Source organism: Camelus ferus, chromosome 8 (genome assembly GCF_009834535.1).
Source record: "Camelus ferus isolate YT-003-E chromosome 8, BCGSAC_Cfer_1.0, whole genome shotgun sequence".
Lineage (NCBI taxonomy): Eukaryota > Metazoa > Chordata > Mammalia > Artiodactyla > Camelidae > Camelus > Camelus ferus.
The window spans coordinates 26,989,962-27,010,271 of NC_045703.1; the positions used below are offsets into that span (position 1 = coordinate 26,989,962).

The window sequence follows — 20,310 nt, forward strand, 5'->3', positions numbered from 1 at the left end:
GTTCTAAGTGAAGAATTAGCAAAATGGGCTTGGATTCACAACAGTTCATTAGTGGTTCACACTGGTCACATGAGCAAGTTTCTACTGAACAACTCTTTAAGTGTGTCTTTAGTCCCCTCTACCGCAAGGCAGCAGAGATAAAAGGCCTATGCTTCATGGGTTTCTTTTATAATACTAAACAGGAGAATACAGGTAGCAAAAAGAACCTCAGCAAAAAACTGTAATTCAACAATATATTATGGTCTTGAGTTGTCAAAACTGATATAAGTGGTATCAGATTATATATCCTTTTGCAACTATTTTTTCATTCAATATAAATTTGAAAATTAATCCATGTTGATATAGTTATATACACACATGAATATATGTATATATATATACACACACACACACATACATATACTTGCTTCATCTGTTTTAACTGTTGTACAACATGCCAATCTAGGAATGTATCACAACGAACTGATCCATTTTTCCTCTCAATAAGCATTTTGGTTACTTCCATTTTCTTCCACTGTATTTTAGCTCCTATTACAAGCAACACTTTAGAAAAATTGCTCAACATGTTTGTTTGTGGTCTCATTTACGTGTTTCCTGGGGTACAAAAGTTAAACTGCCCAGTGGTACAATACGCACGTACTCTACTTTACTAGAAGTTGCCAATTTATTTTCCTAAGTGGTTGTACCAACTTGACACTCATATAGCAGTGTATGACAGTTTCTATTTTTCTACATCCTACTCTGATGGCGAATTTTGTGTGTCAACTTGACTAGGCCACAGTACCCAGATATTTGGTCAAACATTATTCCAGATGTTTCTGTGGAGGTATTTTTTTGGACGAGGTTTACATTTAAATTGGTGGACTCTGAATAAGGCTGATTACCTTCCACAATGTGGGTGAGCCTCAACCAATCAGTTGAAGGCCTTCATACAAAAAGCCTGACCTCCCCTAGCCAGAAGGAACTCTGCAAGCAGATGGCCTTTGGACTCAAACTGAAACTCTTCCCTGGGTTTCCAGCCTGCCAGTCTACCCTGTAGATTTCAGACTTGTCAAGCCTCCACAATCACATCACCCAATTTCTTAAAATCAATTTCTCTCTATATAAGTATACTATATATACATGTATATCCTATTGGTCCTGTTTCCCTGGAGAACCCTGACTAATGCACTAAACAACACTGCTATTCTTTCATTTACTCATTTAGTAAATATATGCCAAGCAGCTATTATGTGCGAGACATTTTCCTAAAGCTAAATCAGAGAATAAATCATGGGGGGAAAATGACATTCTAGTGCAGCAGACATGCACATAGATATAGAGTAACATAGTATATTATAAGATGGTAAATGCTGTACAGAACATGAACAGGTCTGGGTAAGGGAGGCAGGCTGTGTGGGGAGGGACTGTAGTTTTAAACATGGCAGTCACGGTATAGGCTTCATAAGAAGGTGTCTTTCCACTGTATTCTGACTTGCATTGTTTCAGATGAGAAGGCATTCCTCCCTTTGTGTAATGTGTATTTTCTTATCTGGCTCTACTTTTAAGGTTTTCTTATTATCATTGGTTTTCTGTGAACCGATTACAGTGGGCTTTGCTGTGGTAGCCTGCTTTAGATTGGCTGAGCTTCTTGAAACTGTGAGTTTGTTCACTCATAACATTTTTGGCCATTTTTTCCCTTACGTAATTTTTGTGTCCCTACATCCTTACCCTAGGACTTCAAATACATAATGTTAGATCACTTGGTACTGTTTTAAAGTTCAGTGAGACTGTGTTCATTTTTGTTTCAGTTTTTTTCTCTTTGTGGTTTAGTTTCAATCATGCTGTCTTCAAATTCACTGATATTTTCTTCAATAGTAACTGAACTGCTTTTAAACTCACGGAGAGACCTTTTGGATTCAGATAGTTTCTTTTTCTTTTAACTCTTTTTTTTTATTGAGTTATAGTCATTTTACAATGTTGTGTCAAATTCCAGTGTAGAGCACAATTTTTCAGTTACACACGAACATACATATATTCATTGTTCACCTCTAGAAGAATATTTGGTTGTTTTTATATTTTCTATGTCTTTGTTCATTTACATTAACGTTTTCTAAAATCCTTTAAAAACTATTTTTAAAATTGCTTTCAAAAAGTCCATGCCTGCTAATTCTACTACCTGTCATTTCTAGATCTCTTTTACTGACTAATTTTTCTCCTGGATAAAAGCCATATTTTTCTGCTTCTTTACATATCTAGTACTTTTTAAAATTGGATTTTGAACATTTTGAATGCTACCTGAATTTTTTTTTCCTTTGGTCTTTCTTTAAAAAGTTTTGAGACAGTTAACTTGTTGGTAGGTCAGCTTCATCCATTTAAGGCTTACTTTCAAACTCTGCTGCAGAAGACCTCCAGCCCTGCTGTTAAAGCATGGATGGCCTTTCTGGGGCCTCTGCTGGATACCCTGGGTGTGCACAAGGTCTTTCCACTTTAACCAGTCAGAATGTTAAAGTCTCCCAGACTTGCTAAATCTCTGGTATCCGTCAGCTTACAAGTCCCTGGTAGCTGCTCTTAGCCTGAATCATGGAGTCTCGTCCTGTGTGTGCACTGCTTAGTAGTGATGAGATGCAGGGTGATGCCAAGGCAGATTTCTGGGGCTCTTAGTAGGTGGCTCCCCGCTTTCGGTACTATGCTTGCAAATTCCACTCTCTTCAGTCTTCCTGAATTCCAATCTTTGGGTCCTTAGTTCAGTGTGACTGCAATATTCTGGGGGTGCCTCCTCTTTGTGCCAGAGTCCAGAAAATTCCTCCAGGCAGAATGCTGGGGCGATCACAGGACAACATCTCTCCATAGGTCACAGCCCTGTGACACCTGCAGACTAGTACCTGCACACAGATGCAGTGTCTATTTTGTAATAGTTTTCTAGCTGTTAATGGCAGGAGGGCTAGTCCAGTCCTAGTTACACTGTTATGGCCAAAAGCAAAAACTTGTCATTGTGGTTTTTTTTTTTAAAACTCATTTTTAATTCTTTCTTGGATAATTACATTTTTAGGGTATATTATTGTGTATGCTTACAATACACTGATGCACGGATTAAGAATGTAATATAGGACTAATTAAAAAGCTAACGTTTATGATTAGCAAAAAAACGTAAGAATGATGTATTTCCTTTTGCCTTATTACATAGTAGGATATTTTAGGGTTTTACTTACTAGCAGCATCAAGTTTTTAGATGTGGAGGCATTAGATTCCAGCTCTCAGAAATGTCCATCCACTTTCTTTCTGCAGGTTTGTTTTGGTAAACCACCTCTTTGTCAATCAGGTTCTCTGTATTTATAAATTAATCACAAAGGCTATGTGTGTCTAAAATATGCCACGTTTTTAAGCACTTGGCAGCACACTGGATGTTATAAGTTAAATCTCTTTCTCAGGAAAAACGACATTGAAGCACAGAGGCAACTTGTACTCGTGAAACAAGTGGGATTCCAAGTAAGTTACAGTTTTATAAAAGATTCTAGAAAAGTCCTGTTTAACTTGGCTGTTCTTTCTTAGCGACATTTTTCTGAGTTCTGAAGTAGTCTCCTTCCCCCAAAATGAATCAAGTTCTGCTGGATGAGTTTGCATCACAAACTACACGTAATACTGAATAATTTAGGTGCGCTCTCTTCATCTTTTTCAAGGCTCCCTACAGTCTTTACAAAGATTGTCAAAAGGTATTGAAGAAACTGTATATACATTTATGATTTCCACTAATTCTTTTCTCCATTCTCATCCTCAGTGTATTTCCAAATTAACTGTTGTTATGTTTTAGGTCCGTCTCTTGAAAACGAACATCTGTCTTGACTGAGTTTAAAACTTCCATCTGAGAATTTGCATTTTGTTTTTATCAGTTGTTACTGCTTCCATGCCTTAATTTTAAACATTCTAGTCTCCCTACTTTCCCCTCCTCCTTTCCTCTTTACACTGTATGAATATAAATTCCTTATTATAAACGTTTCTCCTTCACTGACTGCTTTGGGAGTTACTCTATTTCTAGGCTTTTGTACATTTTCCTTAAGCTTCTCATATACGTAGCTAATAAACTATTTTCTAGAAATTGAGTTCCACTTGATTTTTAAACTGTCTTACATCAAGAATATCATTAGCAACCTCACAATTGTAACTTTATCAAATGTGATGGAAAGCAGCCTCGTTAATAATACTGCATACTTTTGTTCTCCTGTCCTTTAAATAAAGACAGAATCTTTACAGCTTCATGCTTACAGTCATGCTACATCAATCATAAATGATGGCTAATTCAGCTGCAGTGATTCAGCCAACAGAATGATAGGGCAGTAAAACTCACTGCAAGGACCGCACCAAACGGTCGATGACAGCTGTCTCAAGCACATCTAATGAGTTTTCCTCAGTATTTCTGGCTGGATAAGCGATTGTAGTGGTTTATATGTAATCTCAGGCAGGAAGTCCCAAGGGGATTGCTATTGGAATGCCAACTGAGTCAGTGTTTTTCACTATAGCTCTCTTCATCACAGCCCAGAGATATTCCACAGCCACTAAACAAATTTGCTAAACCAGAAACAACTCTGAATTTTCAAATGCTCATGGTCTCAATATTCAAAATCATTTTTAAGTCAATGTTGCCCCAAAATACATAGACTGGAAACATATCTTCTTCCACTAAAATTTAATCAGTAACAATGCATATTCAACCATGGTCACCCATTCAGACTATTTCAAGACAATTTTTAAAATGAATTTTGGAAATCACTTGGAGGGAAAGACGAAAATACTGTTGAAGACACTTGAATCTCAACAGCATAAAGTGACTTTCCTGAAATCCAGATAAAAGGAAAACGGAAAAGCAGGAGAGCCAAGGGCCCCATCAGGCCTTTTGTGAACAGTATAAATTCCAGTTCACAAAATGCTGTTTTTCTTTAAATAATATGCTCTCAGCTAGAATAACCATGTTCTCTGGAAGCAATTAATCTAATTCAAAAGCAGGGACTTTTTGCAACAGGGTTGCAATAATTCTAGTCTGAGTTATGAAATATGTGACTCTTAAAATCATAGCTTCCTTCTACTTATGTCTATATTATTTGAAACAGATTTTCCATAACTCAAAATTATTTTATTACATGAAACTCTATCTTTTATTTAAGTAAATATTAATTAACAAAAACAAAATTCTGGGAATTACTGTAAATAAAATATTTACACTTGCTGATATTAAGCCCATGGATTGCATTCCAATCACCAATAGGGATGAAAGTTGAAACTCTTTACTAAATAGCATTTCCCTTTAGATACAAGTTACCTGTATTATTGCAACTCTGCTGTAAACTTGGTGCTTCTGAATTAGATTAATTGCTTCCAGAGAACATGGTTATTCCAGCTGATATCATACTGTTTAAAGAAAAACAGTGATACAATCTAATTCTGTGAAGTCATTTGCTGAATTCCATTTAGAGTACTGATTAAATACCTTTAGAAAATCTTAATTAAGAAAGACAGTAATAACTTCTATATTGATAAAAACATCTGGAAAGAGAAAAAAATTCAAATGTACAAAGAATGTGGTATTCTCCAGATAAGCTAAATAACATCTGGAAACCTGCTGGTACTTAGCTATTCATTATTCATAACCAGATGACCTTGATAGATAAAAAACAAAGACAAAAGCCACCCTCCCTTGCTCCTGGGGTGGATAAGGTTGGAGACAATACTCTCACCAAGTATGGCTGGTTTTAACAGAGAATCTAGGTGCCCAGCCAACCTTCTATCTCCTCTACCAAAGACAAAATGTAACATGTGCCACCAAACACAGCTGTCCACATTTGGGGGAGTCAGAGTTAAGGCCGTTTATTTAACCAACATCTACTCAAAGTCTGCTGCGGCTGAACACACAGATCAACAGAACAGGGCCTTCAAGCTCATGTTCAGGTGGGAGAGCCAGACGCACGCACACACACACACACAGATTAAGTAATGTTGTAAACATCAGTACTGAGAAGTATAGAGCACTGACGAAGGGTGCTAAAGAAAACCATCTAACGGCGTGGAACTGAGAAGAACAGTGAGATCGGAGGAAGCTTTGGGGAAGGGATGGCCCCTAACTGATTCTTAAAAGAGACGTAGAATTCCTCTAAATATGGTTGCTTGAATTGTACCATTCTTAAAACTGCTATGCTGGCATAGGTATCGGATTCAGAGAGCTATCTATGTCTAACACACACTCGCACTATATACGCATTCATTCTCAAGCACACGCCTCACCCACAGACATCCGCATGAGTAGTGGATGCTGTGGTCTGCGGAAGCACTCATCCTCCCAGCTTCTAGTGCTGGGGAAAGGCAGCTCACAGAACCTCGGGGCTGTGTCCACCAGCTGAAGAGAGCCACCCCTCCTAAAGTCACACATTCCTCTGGGTTCATCCCACATGTGATGACTGATCAGTGTAGAGGCATTAAGGCCCAGATCCCTCATCCCCAGTTAGGAAAATGCCAAAGGGCTAACCCAGCTCAACAGCTCCCTGGAAGGCTGGCTGAGGCCTCTGCAATGACTTCACTCAACTTCTCCCTCTTCGGCCTTCACTCTCCAGCACAAGTGGAGGTTCTGAAAGCCCTCCCACTGAATGTCCGGAGGCTGCTTCCCAGGGAGCCTGACCTGTGACAGTGTGCAGCACACAGACCAGCACAGCCCACAGCTGCTCTTCTCCACTCAGCCTCCTGGAGGCCCAGCCAACAGCACACTGCTCCCTGGAGCTCTGCACCAACGTGAAATGAAACAGGAGTCAACAGATGTCAACCAGACCTCAACTTGATTGCCAATAAGGTGCTCACTTAAGAATGTGGCTCAGGGCTACGAATCAGCTAGGCTGTGAACTCCTAAGCTCCCTCCTATCCAGGCAATGAGAAAACTGGACAGAAGAAAACTGCTCCCCAGGGAGGTCAGAGGAGTAGGGAAAGAACTGTTCCCCTCTCGCCCTTGTGGTTCCTCATCTTGGTATATTTTATGCTAAGGAAGGAAACCGTTTTAAGTGTTGGCTCCTGTCTTTGAAGAGGGCACCCAAATGCTAAGGAAGGAAACCGTTTTAAGTGTTGGCTCCTGTCTTTGAAGAGGGCACCCAATAACGGCTGCCACATGCATTTACATTTATCAGAAGGTTGGGCATAAGGTATGGGGTTATCAGACTTTATACTGTCATTAAAGAAGATGCATTAATTCAATGAGAAACTCTGACTGTGCATATTGTGGTATTAAGCTTCACTGAGACAGCAATATTTACCAAGGAAACCTGTGACACACATCAAACTCGTGGATGGCACATGCATTTTATACTGTATTCGATTAGATTTGTGTGTGCTGCTCCAACAAACACATGACTCAGCACATACAGGAATATAATCCCTATAAACCCAGCAGCCATAAAACCACAAAGGTCAGAGATAAGCAGCAACTAAGGCATTCCTCTGAGGACTCCGGTCCCAGATGTTTTCATGACATGTGTTCAGTTAATGCCTCATGTAGGTGTGACCGTGATCCATTCGGATCAGTCTGGGTCACGTGGCTCTGTGTTCACAAGAGGCCATTAGCTCCACCACCAGCTCATGTGAGACTTGAAAAAAAAAAAAAATCTACAGAAATAAGTGTGAAACAGAACTAACATGTTGGTAACAGCAGTTTCTCTACAGAATTTTTTTGTATTTTTGTATTTTATTTTAAACAATAAACCTACATTATTTATTATCACCGATGTCATAAAATTTTTAAAGTAGACGAACCTGACTATTTTTAGTCTTAATAATACATAGTAAGATTAGCTGGCCTTCCAGACGACCTGCATAAGCTAGCTTTTCTTCATGCAGCTCATGTTTAGGGGAAAATTAACAGAAGATCATTTACTAATGTTTTAAACTCTCAATCACTGAACTATCTACAAAGTTGTCTTTCAAAACAATGGGCCACATAACTAATATTTATATATACATAGAATATGGGGACTTTCATCAAATATATTACCCTTTTCAAAGAAAAACTCATAAGCTCTTTTATGCTAGAGTTACTCGACTCCATGGTTAAATGGTCTGGCTAATAACCAAATCTTCACAGACATGAAATTTCTTTAATATGTATAATTTTTTCCACTTAGGATACAAGAAGAAGAGGGTGGGGAAAGTTTTTCATAATTTGAATCTAAATGCACTTTTTCACATCAAGTAAAGTATTTTCTTTTATATATTATAATAAAAGAATTGTGTGTATTTAAAAAGTACACTGAAAAGCAGTAAGACTTAAAATTGTCTGGGAAATTAACAAAAGGAGTGAAAATGGATTTTAATAGTTTTGAGAGTTAATCATGTTCCTCTCAGAGCAGGAAACTTTACCAACTTTATTTCATGGACCCTTTTGGATTCCTTTCATAACAGTTGTGAATTATAACATCTCTTTAATATTAAGTATGTTTCCAAAGTGTAATTTAGGAAAACTTTTAAATGTTAAACTAATCACCTACAGTGATGGCTTTTCATTTATGAGATGCATTACAGAACTGTAATAGAAATAGGAAATAGTGTCAGAGCAGCAGCACAGGGGTAGCAGTAAGCAATGTGACCTGCATTGACAGAAACATTTCCAATAGGCAGTCCTTAAAGCGAAGTACCCAGCTTTCTCAATATGGCGTGCTACCACAGCTATGGGGGAAGAAAAGACATCAACCCACATAATCTACACGTCACTTAGCATGCCAGAAAGACTAACAGACAATTCTTGGAAAAGAAAACCCACTCAAAGTAAAATGAGTAATGGAGGCCTTGACATGATTTAGCCACTCTTGTTTTTCATGTTCCTGTTTGTTTCTCTGGCTGATAAGCTTCATTATTTAAGAATCTACTGTTTGTTTTCTTTCCTCCCCCACTGAGCAGTAAGAGGGGGCAGGTGAGAAAAGGGACTGTCCAAGAAATCCAACCTTCCTACTATAAAAACCACCTCTCTCCGTCAGGAGCTGTTCTATGAATACAGAGCACCACGACCTTCCAGACTTGCTCACATCCAGGTGTTCAGTTTGGCTTCCTGACTTCCCGCCAGGCTCTGAGACGTTCCTGCGTGCCCATCAACACGACTCGTATCCCTTCACGCAGTGCTGGTGAAAGGGAGGACGCCGGTGACGAGCTCGGGACACACACAGTCCTGTTTGGAGTCCACCCTGGGACTCCTGTGAGGAACAGAGGGAATCAGTGTCCAGGAGACAGTGAAAGGTCAGGACCCCCTCAGGTTCAACTACTGAAGTTAACATCAAGAGGACAACAGCATCTTTAAAATGACACACAAGCTGAACATGGTGGGAATTCCATCATGAGCCCTCAAGGGGCTCTGTATTACTTAAAAATGTTTACACAGAATAGTTTACCACAAGCAAAACATCTTCCGTCAGGGCCAGCACCTGTGCATCTCTGCTCCCGAGTACCGCCCAGCCCTGGCACAGCGCTGGACCCAAGGCAAGGGCTTCTAGGTGTCTGGGGAGTCAAAGTACGAACTGTGCTGACCAGGAAGAGGGCTGCTGGACGATTACTGCCCTAAGCAGAAACAATCCAACAAGCAAGGGGCAGGTGAGTCAGAGTTTCCTGCAGAACATCGGACTTCACTGACTATACACGCACTGTAGGGTGGGGCTGTGTGCACACCAGGCCTAGAGGGTCTTCGTCAGCGTGAACCTCCGCAGGGAAGGGGGAGGGTGGAAATTAACATTCACTGAATGTGCACAATGAGCCAAGCATCGGGTAATGATTTCACCCGTTCATGTGTGTGTAAAACATATAAATGTGTACACAAACACAGCTGACCCTTGAACAACGTGGGTGTACTTATTCAGGGATTTTTTTCAATAGTAAATAGCACTACATGGTCCAGGGTTGGTTAAACCTGTGTATGCGAAATAGTGGATACAGAGGAACCACATATACGAAGGGCTGATAAATTATAAGCACCTCTGACACCTGCATTGTTCAAGGGTCAGTTGTACACACATATTTTAATTACTAGGGATCACAGTGAACATATGAAGATGGCTTATGAAGGTATGTCATAAATATTAAGATTAGAATTACTTTTGTTAAAAACAAAACAAAACAAAACCAACAACCTCCCCTCCCCCCAGCCCCAAGAATTAGTACAGTAAAATCAGGTTCTCAATGTAGGATTCAGCTAGATAATCACAGAGGCTGGCATTTTCTCCTTAATCCTTTCTAAAAGGGACTTGACATATTTTCAGAATCTGTTCTAGAGCACCCTCTGCTGGAAAAAGTACCCCAAAATGCTTGATTTCTTTGGGTTTTTGTTTTTCGGGTTTTTTTTTTTTTTTTCAAATGCTCACTTTACAATAGACTTTTTCTTCTTTGGTCCAAAAGAAACTTTTAAAACATGGTGATTTCTATCCTCCCACAATCCTGCCCTCTAACTGAAACCTCACCGTCTATGTTACATAAAGCTGACATCACTGTCCCTCCAAGCCAAATGCCAGCAATGTGCTTCATGTTACCTCCCCAGGGCACGAGGCAGCTGCCGGTCCAGTGATCCCAGCAGCTGGGAGGTGCTGAGCAGACAGAGGGTGAAGGCAGAAGGCCCCTGGCTGGCAGGTGAGGAGGGCAGTGTTGCACTCTGCCTGCACTTCCAGGACAGAGCCTCCCGTGGATGTGGCTCCCCTGGCACAAGAGGCACCGGGGAGGCAGCTGGCCTCCAGTAACCCTGAAAGGTCCCTGCTGAGAAAGGACAGAAAAGGCAGGCAGCAGAGAGGAACGAATCTCAAGGGAATCCTGCTGGGAGCAGAAGCTTTGGGAGGAAAGGGAGACGATGCAAAAAATCAGCCAGAGGGTTTACTGTCCACATGAGGGAACGACAAAGTACAGAGGTTCTCAGTCGAGGGGATCTCACTACAAAGGATGCCACAAAGAGCTGGTGCCTCGAGGGGAGGGTATAACTCAGTGGTAGAGCACATACCTAGCATGCACGAGGTCCTGGGTTTGATCCCCAGTACCTCCATTAAAAATAAATAAATAAATAAACTTAATTTTCTCCCCCCTAAAAAAAAAAGAGCCAATGCCTAGACACACATCACAACTGCAAGCTGCCAGGAGACAGAGACAAACAGCTCTTTATGAGCAAAAATCCTATTCTCCTTCTCCAACTCCTCCTCCCTGCATGGGTGCGGGAGAAACTAAGGCACAATGAATAATCAGGGGGAGGAAACAGGCGATCTTGTCATTGCTCAGAATGAGCTCCCTCGTCCAATGTTCCAGTCTGATCATCCCCCAGCTTCCTCCTGCCCTTCACATTCCCTCCTTCCTGCTCCCCGTCTCCCAAACCCCAAGCAAACACTGATCTGCTCTATGCCATGACAGACTTGCTCACATTTTCTAAGAAGTGTTTTATGTAAGTGGAATCCAATGTTGCATGCTCTTTCTTTTCTAGTTTTTCATGGGACATAATTATTCTGAGACTCATCCCTGTTGTTGGGTGTATCAGTGGTTCATTTCTTTTTCATTGCCGAGTAGTATTTCACCATAGGGATGTACCACAATTTGTTCATTCATGCACTTGCTAATGGATACTTGAGTTGTGTCCAGTTTTGGGCTATCATGAGCAAAGCCACTATGACTACTCATGTCCAAGTCTTATGGGGAAAAAAAAATAACTAAGAGGAGGGAACAAACAGCCCCCCAAGTGCTCACCAAACTTAAGCTGTGGAGAGGGAAGAAGCACATACATGGGAACTCTGATATTCTGTTTTGGGGCTACAACGGACCTTCAGTAATGGTTCTAATACCCCAAAGTGTCCAGAAAGCCCTGGGTTCTGCTGGGTGGAAGATCTGTCCTGGGGAGAGGTGCTGTCCTGGGCAACAGTGGGAAAACTAAAGCTGCTGCTTGACAGTGACTTAACGGCAGGTCAAAGCCAGCAGGACCTGGCCATGCAGGAAGGCAGAGGAGGTATCTGCGAAGGAGGAGATGAGTGATGGGCATCTAGAGTATAAAGGGAAGTCATCAGTGGGCCTGGACTGCAGCAGCCAGAGGGGAGGAGGATGGCGGGGAGAAGCTCACACAGGTCCACGCACTCAGCCAGACACCTGCCCACAAGGCCCAACACTCCCCGCCCCACGGCTCTCACATCCAGCAGCTGTGTTCTCTCCCAGGAAGCCTGCTTCAGGGTCTTTGAGATGCCGTGATAAATCCTCCAACCAGACTGAAAAGGCCCTGGAGGAAACTTAGGAAACAGACTTGGGGAGAAGAACTGACTTGCCCAAGGCCACACAGAGAGGACTAGAATAAAGATCTCCCACAGAGGTGCCAAGATGGCAGAGTAGAAAGACTCACAGCTTGCCTTCTCCCACAAATACACCCACTGAATTGCACAGAACACCTACTGAACTCTGGCAGAGTGTCCCTCACTTCAAAATACAGGAGGATTCTCACAAAATCCAATAAACAACAAGGTGATACTGTACAGAACAGGGAACTATATTCAGTATCTTTTAGTAACTTACGGTGAATAGAATAAAGATCTCCCAATTTCTGCCCAGTACACCCATCACTACAGTGCTGCAACCCACCCCTTTCAGAGAAACTGTTAAGTGTATTCAAGAAATACTGAGTTCAAAACGATGCTCCTAAAAGGAACGACTTGAAAAACGAAAGCAAGGACTGCAGCACGTGCATTTGGTGGGTGGTGTTGACGGGAGCTGCTGCTTTTCTCTAAGGTCACTAAGCAAAGGTTGTGACGCACTGTCTGCTTCCCTCCCAGCAAATGCCCTGAGCGCTGCGCTGTGCGCCAGTCCTGGGTGCTCTGGCCTAGCCAGCAGACAGCGCCTCAGCTTCTTGGACTCCCCTAGGCTTTGTCATGCTTCTTTGACAGGTATGAGAAACTCCCACATCCAGACTTTTTGCATGAACTAGATTTTAGTGACCTAGAACTGAATCATCAATTCAGGGCGGGTCTGAGGCTTCTAAAAGCTTCACACCTGCAGAACTCTAGCACTTGTGTTTAGGTGACCAAGAATGCTCTTCGAATTAGCAAAAGGCCCTCTCAGTCCAGGAGGGTCACACTTACAGGGGTAAGGAAGGAAGGAAAGGGACACTCAGATAGTCAGCAGAACATGCCCAACTAATCCTGGTAACTGGAGGGTGACATCTCTCCAACAAGAACCCCACCCCCACCCCCAGCAAGCAGCCGGAATACAGCTTGGTGAAATCTACACCCAGTGTGTGTTTGCTAAGCCCCCTGTTGTTCTTAGACTTCCTCTGCATAGTCTGCTCACTAGGGCCCTGATCCAGTATTAAGTTCTTTAGGACTCACTGTACATGTCCCTTTAGTTGTTTTTTCCCCCTCAACAACTTCAGTCATTGCTTCTGTGCAGTACAGACATATCTTTTCTTTTACTGTCATTCTTTAAGTGCTCATTTCTTCTGTTTCCATGTGACCTCTCACCTTCTGACCTCTTAAGAAGATGCAGGCTGTGTGGTCTAATGAACCCCGCAGGTAGTTCCAGCCACGGACCTCCAAGTTAGTCGCCTTAGCAGGTGTTTTACTTTGTCCATGCAATGGAATGACTGCCGCCTTCTCAAGGTTATGGTAAAGGTTGTGTCAGTCAAGTTATGCAGAGTGAACATCTACTGAGTGAACGTCTATTGAATGAATGGTAGAAGGATCACCCAAACTATTCAAATCTGCTTTTCTTGTCAGCTGCCGAGCTAGCAGAACTGAATATACATATGCTACATGCACACATGACATGTCTCCATTGTATTTTTAAAAACTGGATGCTAATTGCAGCATTATTCACAATAATGATGTAAAAATACCCAAGTGTCCACTGACGGATGAATGGATAAACAAAATGTGGTGTATGTACACAATGCTATATTATTGTTTTTAAAAGGAAGGACATTCTGACACATGCTGCAACATGGAAAAACCCTGAAGATGTTATGCTAAGTCAAACAGTCACAAAAGGACAAATACTACATACTGACATTTACATGAGGTACTTAGAGCAGTCAAACACAGAGACAAAGTGGAATGATGGTTACCAGGGACTGGGGAGGAGGGCTGGCGAGCGATCGCTTGTCGGGTACAGAGCAACGGTTTCACAAGGTTAAAATAGTTCTAGAGATGGACAGTGGTGATGGTTGCACAATAATGCAAATGAACTTAATGCCACTGAACTCTACACCTAGAATGATTAAAACTGATAAATAAATTTTAGGTTATGTATATCTTACCATTATTTTAAAAAGTAAAGAAAATAAAACTAGCTGCTTCAACCAAATGCTAATAGAGATCTGAGCAACTAGTTGCACGTTATTCCACAGCTAAGCTTCTTTTCTTTTAGATCAATGTGTTAAAAAATATCAATATTCTGGCACTTATTTTCAGTTGTATTTCACTGTATCCACTAAATAATTTTACCTTGACTAAAACAGGTCTGCTGTAATGTTTTCCCCATTAACATCTCTCCCTTCGAAAGGTGAAAAAAAACACATGACCTAACATCACAAATTTTTTTGGTAGCCTATTTACCTCCCTAACTATTTTACTCAGATGGAGGTAAAATTGTGTATTATTTTATAAATAAACACCTATTACCGGGAGAACACAGAAGCCTTATGTGTGAAGAGAAGCTGGACTAAGAACACTTAGTTCTAGAAGCAAACTACAAAAAGAATCAGAAAAGCCATCAAAAACAAATATGTGAGAAAAATAACAACAGTACTTACACAAAAAAAAGCTTGCAGGTTGGGGAGTTAGGTGGGGAAGAAAAAACAAGAAAAAAGGAAACAATTTCAGGTAATAATGTAGAACTCCTGTAAATTCACTTCTAACACACTGCATTAAAGTCTGGCAAACTTTCTACTGAGGGCCAGGAAGTATCTTCAGCTTTCTGAGCCACATGGCCTCCTGTGGCAACTAGTCAATTCTGCTGCTGTAGCTTGGAAGCAGCCACAGACAAGAAGTAAACAAATGGGTGTGGCTGTGTTCCAATAAAACTTTGTTTACAAAAGCTGGCAGCAGGCCAGATTTCGGCTGAGGGCAGTCGTTTCCCAACCATGGTTTTAGGGAAACAAAATTAATAAATGAAAGGACAATTTGGAAGAAGTTATCAACGCACATGGACTAAAATACCACGGATTCCTCTTCTAGTCCCCAGTGAATCAGACCCACGAGCAGAAGTTCAAATCTAAAATGTCACTTTCTACTCCAGTTTGAAAAGACATCTGCACCCCAATGTTCACAGCAGCACTATTTACAATAGCCAGGACACAGAAACAACCTAAACGTCCACTGACAGATGACTGGATAAAGAAGACATGGTATATATGTGTGTCTGTGTATATATATATATACACACACATACACACACACACAATAGAATATTCTTCAGCCATAGAAAGGAATGAAATAATGCCATTTGCAACAACATGGATGGATCCAGAGATGATCATACTAAGTGAAGCAAGTCAGATAAAGACAAATGTCATATGTCACTTATATGTGGAATCTAAAAAAAATGAACTTATTTACAAAACAGAAACAGACTCAGAGACACAGAAAACAAACTTATACATTACTATATATAAAATAAATAAGGTCCTACTGTATAGCACAGGGAACTATATTCATTTTCTTATAATAACCTATTATGAAAAAGAGTATGTATATGTATGTGACTGAGTCACTATGCTGTACACCAGAAACACAACACTGTAAATCAACCATACTTCAACCTAAAAAAAAGAGCCCTTCCTTACCAAAGTGCTAACTGCCTCCCAGAGAAGAGGTTAAGTGGCTCAATGAGCTAAAAAGTTTCTAGTGGATTCCTCATTTCCACTAAAACTTGGGATGATAGGAAAATATTCAGAATGCTTTTCTTCCTTAAAAAGAAAATACTTCTTAGTACCCAGAAATGAGCTAACAAGAGTCCAATTCTTACTCTAAGCACCTCTAGGTTTTTTCACAGTTAACTCTCAAGATGCAGAATAAGATCTGGGACAGTGATGCATCACTTCAAGGAGGCTGGTTGTTATCAAGACCCCGAAGGAATGTATGAACCACCTACAAAAGGGGAAATGTGTAAAAGATGATGTAAAAACAAGTGAACAGGCATGAAGAGCCCAGGTGACTAAAAGAGAAAACACCGGCTCCCCCACCACATTCTCACTCGTGCACAAGAAAATTTTTGGAAAGAAACTCTCCTCACCTCTGAGAATTGGGATTCTAAGTTTCAAAATGTTCATATTTTACTTTCTGTTATTTTGTACTTTTACATTTTTTTTTACCATAAGCATGTATTACTTTTCATATCAAGACTCTTATGTTAAGTTGCAGTTAAAGGAATTACCAACTTATTATTAAGAGTATTTGAATATTAACATTTTTAACAAAAGAATATTCACTCAAAGGACTTCTACCATCCATAAAAATCATCATCTAATGAGAATATTGATAAACACAATCCATGAGAGATGGTCTTTGGGGGTAAAATTTGAGGGTGGTACAATACCTCAGCTCCACCCATCCACTTGGGCTCATCAGGAAACTCAGCACACAGAATATCTTCTGACTGATCAGTCCCCAAGACATGGTAGCACAGCTTTTGGTGGAGATTGGTGGATGTCTCTGTGCCTGAAGGAGTTAAAAATGTACACTGAAATGTAGTTGGCAATTTTAAGAAAATCCACTCCTCCCAGACTGTACAATGCTAGAAACTCTACAAAGTTAAGTATCTAGTTGCAGGATGCAAGGTTGATATACAAAAATTGATCATTTTCCTACATAACAGCAACGAACAAGAGGAATCTGAAATTAAAAACACAATGCCATTTACATTAGCAGCCCCCAAAATGGAATATCTAGGTGTAAATCTAATAAAAATACATACAAGATCTACAGGAGGGAAACTACAAAACCGATGAAAGAAATCAAAGAATAAATGGAGAGATGTTCCATGTTCATCGACAGAAATACACAATACTGTTAAGATGTCAGTTCTTCTCAACTTGATCTATAGATTCAATGCAATTCCAATCAAAATTCCAGCAAGTTATTTGTGGATATGAACAAATTTATGCCAAAATTTACATGGAGAGGCAAAAACCCCAGAAGAGCCAACGCAATATTGAACAAAGAGAACAAAGTTGGAGAACTGATACCACCCGATTCCAAAGTTCACTATAAGTAATCAAGACAGTGTGGAACTGGCAAGAATAAACAAATAGATCAAGGGAACAGGGTAAAGGTCCCAGAAACAGACCCATATAAATACAAATCAACTAATTTTTGATAAAGGAACAAAGGTAATAATATGGAGAAAAGATAGTGTGTTCAACAAATGGCACTGGAACAACTGGACATGCAAAAAAAAAAAAATGAATCTAGACACAGACCTTATACACATCACAAAAATCAACTCAAAATGGATCTCAGACCTAAAAATGTAAATGCAATTATAAAACTCCTAGAAGATGACACAGGAGAAAATCTAGGTGACTCTGGGTTTGGTGATGACTTTTTAGATACAACATGAAAGGCATGATCCGTGAAAGAAAGAAATGATGAGCAGGACTTCATTAAAATTAAAACCTTCTGTTCCATGAAAGACATTGTCAAGAGAATGAAAAGACAAGGCATAGAATGCAAAAAATATCTGCAAAAGACACATCTGATTAACCACTGTTAATCAAAATATACAAAGAGCTTTTAAAACTCAACAATAAAACAAAGAATCCAATTAAAAAATGGGCCAAAGACCTTAAGAGACACCACCCCAAAGAAGATACAAAGATGGCAAATAAGCACATGAAAAGATGGTCCCCAAAATATACCATCAAGGGAGTGCAAATTAAAACAGTGAGATACCACCACACACCTATGAAACTATGGCTTCTGGCTGATTACGATGTGTCACTGTAGGCTCATCAACTGTCCCCTCTGCTGGGGGTGTTGATAAGGGGGAGGCCATGCGTGTGTGAGAGGCAGAGGGCATACGGAAAATCTCGGCACCTTCTGCTCTGAACCTAAAACTAAAAAATTAAGTCTATTAAGAAAAAGAAAGTTAAGTATCAGCTGGGTATCACCCTGGAAGTAATCATACATACCTGCTGATTTTGGACGCTGTTATGAAAATGTACCAAGCTTTCAGGACAATGAAGGAAAAAAGGAAGGTAATACCGTAACATTAAAAAAAAAAAAAAAAAGCATATGGTACTTGGTGATTTTCCATGGGGTTTCCAAGAACTCTGGAAAGATGCACAGGATCAGAACTGCTTAGCCTCACTCCTAAGTCCTCCATCACACACCCTGAGAGGCTGCTGAGGTCTTCTGGACAAGAGGACAGCAAAATGACAGCAGGGAGACGATGGTGGCTTTCTTAAATCAACCACAATCACTAACCATTATTACTTCTGCCAATGAAAGTGAAAGCTAAACAATTTTCATGTTTTCCGCAAGTTTACGAACACTGTTCTCTAACCAAGAGTGGCCAGTTACACACTACTTTGGTGTCCTGGAACTTGGAAACAGCCAACATTGTCTAACTCAGCAGCACTCTTCACACAGGTGCCAATTCAGTGTACAGAGCTCAGAGATCTTTCTTTAACCAATATCCTTGAATAAAAAGCTTACTCTCAGTTCACTGGTGAACCAAGAAAAAGGTATTGCAGTAATCTAATCAAAAGGCAGCAAGAACTAAATGTAGCCAAAATAGATGAAATAGCCTTATTCCATATTCAACTGGGGAGAAACAGAAAACAAAGTGTGTCCAAAGACGATACAGATACAGCAATTCATGACAAGGGGACAGCACGTGCAGGGGACCGCACTGGAGTAGCTGCGCTGCCTACCAGCTCCAGGGCCTGCAACAAGCAGATGAGACCCCTAGCTCCAAATCCCTAGCAAAGGGATGGTAAAACCCACCTGTAAACACCAACCGAGACAACACGAAAATACTGTGTGCCACGTGCAAATGTGGAGGAGCATAAAGAACATGATGTTGACAACTTGTACCAGCAAGGTACGGGCAACAGGGCCCTTCCAGCCCGGGAGGGTGAGAGGCAAAGGGGGCAAGAAAGAGGGGCCACTTAACACAATAGGATCTCTGTGCAACTGAAGAGAATAAAGGCGTGACCTGGAAGTTAACAAGGACAAAAGTGTCAAGATAAATGCGACTAACACATAACCTGTAACTTCTGAGCAGAGGAAGAGATGCAACTACTGCAGTCAGGAAAATTTTATGATGTCATCACTCAACATCATTAAATAAGTTGGTTTTGTTAAAAAAAAAAATCCATCATCTCCATGATCCCCTTGGGAGAGAGAACACACCAGTGAAGGATGGATCGCAGTAATGTTTTCAGTTTTTCAGTTGCCTGTATCTGCCTCCCCACTCACTGAATAGCAGTTGGTCCTATGACTTGCTTTGGCCAAAAGAATGCAGTGAGGTGATGTGCCCACAGCAAGTCTAGGCATCAAAGAGGCTGTGCCTTCAGCTCTCCCATTTGGAATCCTGCTGAGCTGCCGTGTGGACAAGCCCGGGCTGGCCCGCTAGAGGCTGAGAGACCACATGGGAGCAGAACCGAGGTCCCAGACACATGCAAGACTCAAGCCAAGATCAGCCAACTGACCGGCAGCAGACCACAGATACATGACAGAATTCAGCTAAGCCCAGAAGAACTGCCTGACCAACCTGTAGGCTCACAGGCAAAAATAAGCAGCCATTATTCTAAGCCACACAACCGTGCAGCGACCTGCTAACTGATACAATGTGCTCTGAGGAAACATGGTTCTAGCCCAAGCAACCTCTACGTAGGGTTTAGCATCCTTCTTTAAGTCATGTGATGTTACACTTCATTTCATGAAAAAGGTGCTTCATCTGAAGTCTTAACTTACCATCGCTTTTTCCATCCTGTTGTGGGTATGCGTTGTAGAACATTCCCTTCCCGTCATGGGTCCAGGCCATACAGCTGAACTTGACTCTTTCCAGCACATCTGGAAGCTCTTTGGCACCATCGACTTTCATGAACTTGATCGTCACCCAGTCTGAGCCGCTGGCACTGAGACCATAGGCAAAATATTCACCATCTTCACTGAATGCATAGCCTAAGGGACACATGAAAAACTGTCACATGGGAACAGGGGGACACAATTCCCAGCCTCACGCACTGCCCCCTGTGCCGTCTGACAAAGCTCTCCGTCACATATGGGGGCAGAATGCGGCAACAGGAGGAACAAACACCTGGTAGCGAGCAGCTCTGGGAGCTCACCCAGGTCTCCCAGGAATTCACCCTAT

At 41.1% G+C, this 20,310-nt stretch overlaps 1 protein-coding gene across 1 annotated transcript in view; it reads right to left on the bottom strand.

Annotated features, from left to right (window-relative positions):
- Nucleotides 1-20,310, bottom strand: part of PREP (prolyl endopeptidase) — a 117,301-nt gene that overhangs the window by 73,664 nt on the left and 23,327 nt on the right. Inside the window, exons 5-6 of the mRNA XM_032484607.1 lie at nt 19,911-20,120; nt 16,528-16,649 (exon numbers count right to left, since the gene is read on the bottom strand). Coding sequence (XP_032340498.1) covers nt 16,528-16,649; nt 19,911-20,120 — 332 coding nt within the window. The remainder of the gene's footprint in view (nt 1-16,527; nt 16,650-19,910; nt 20,121-20,310) is intronic.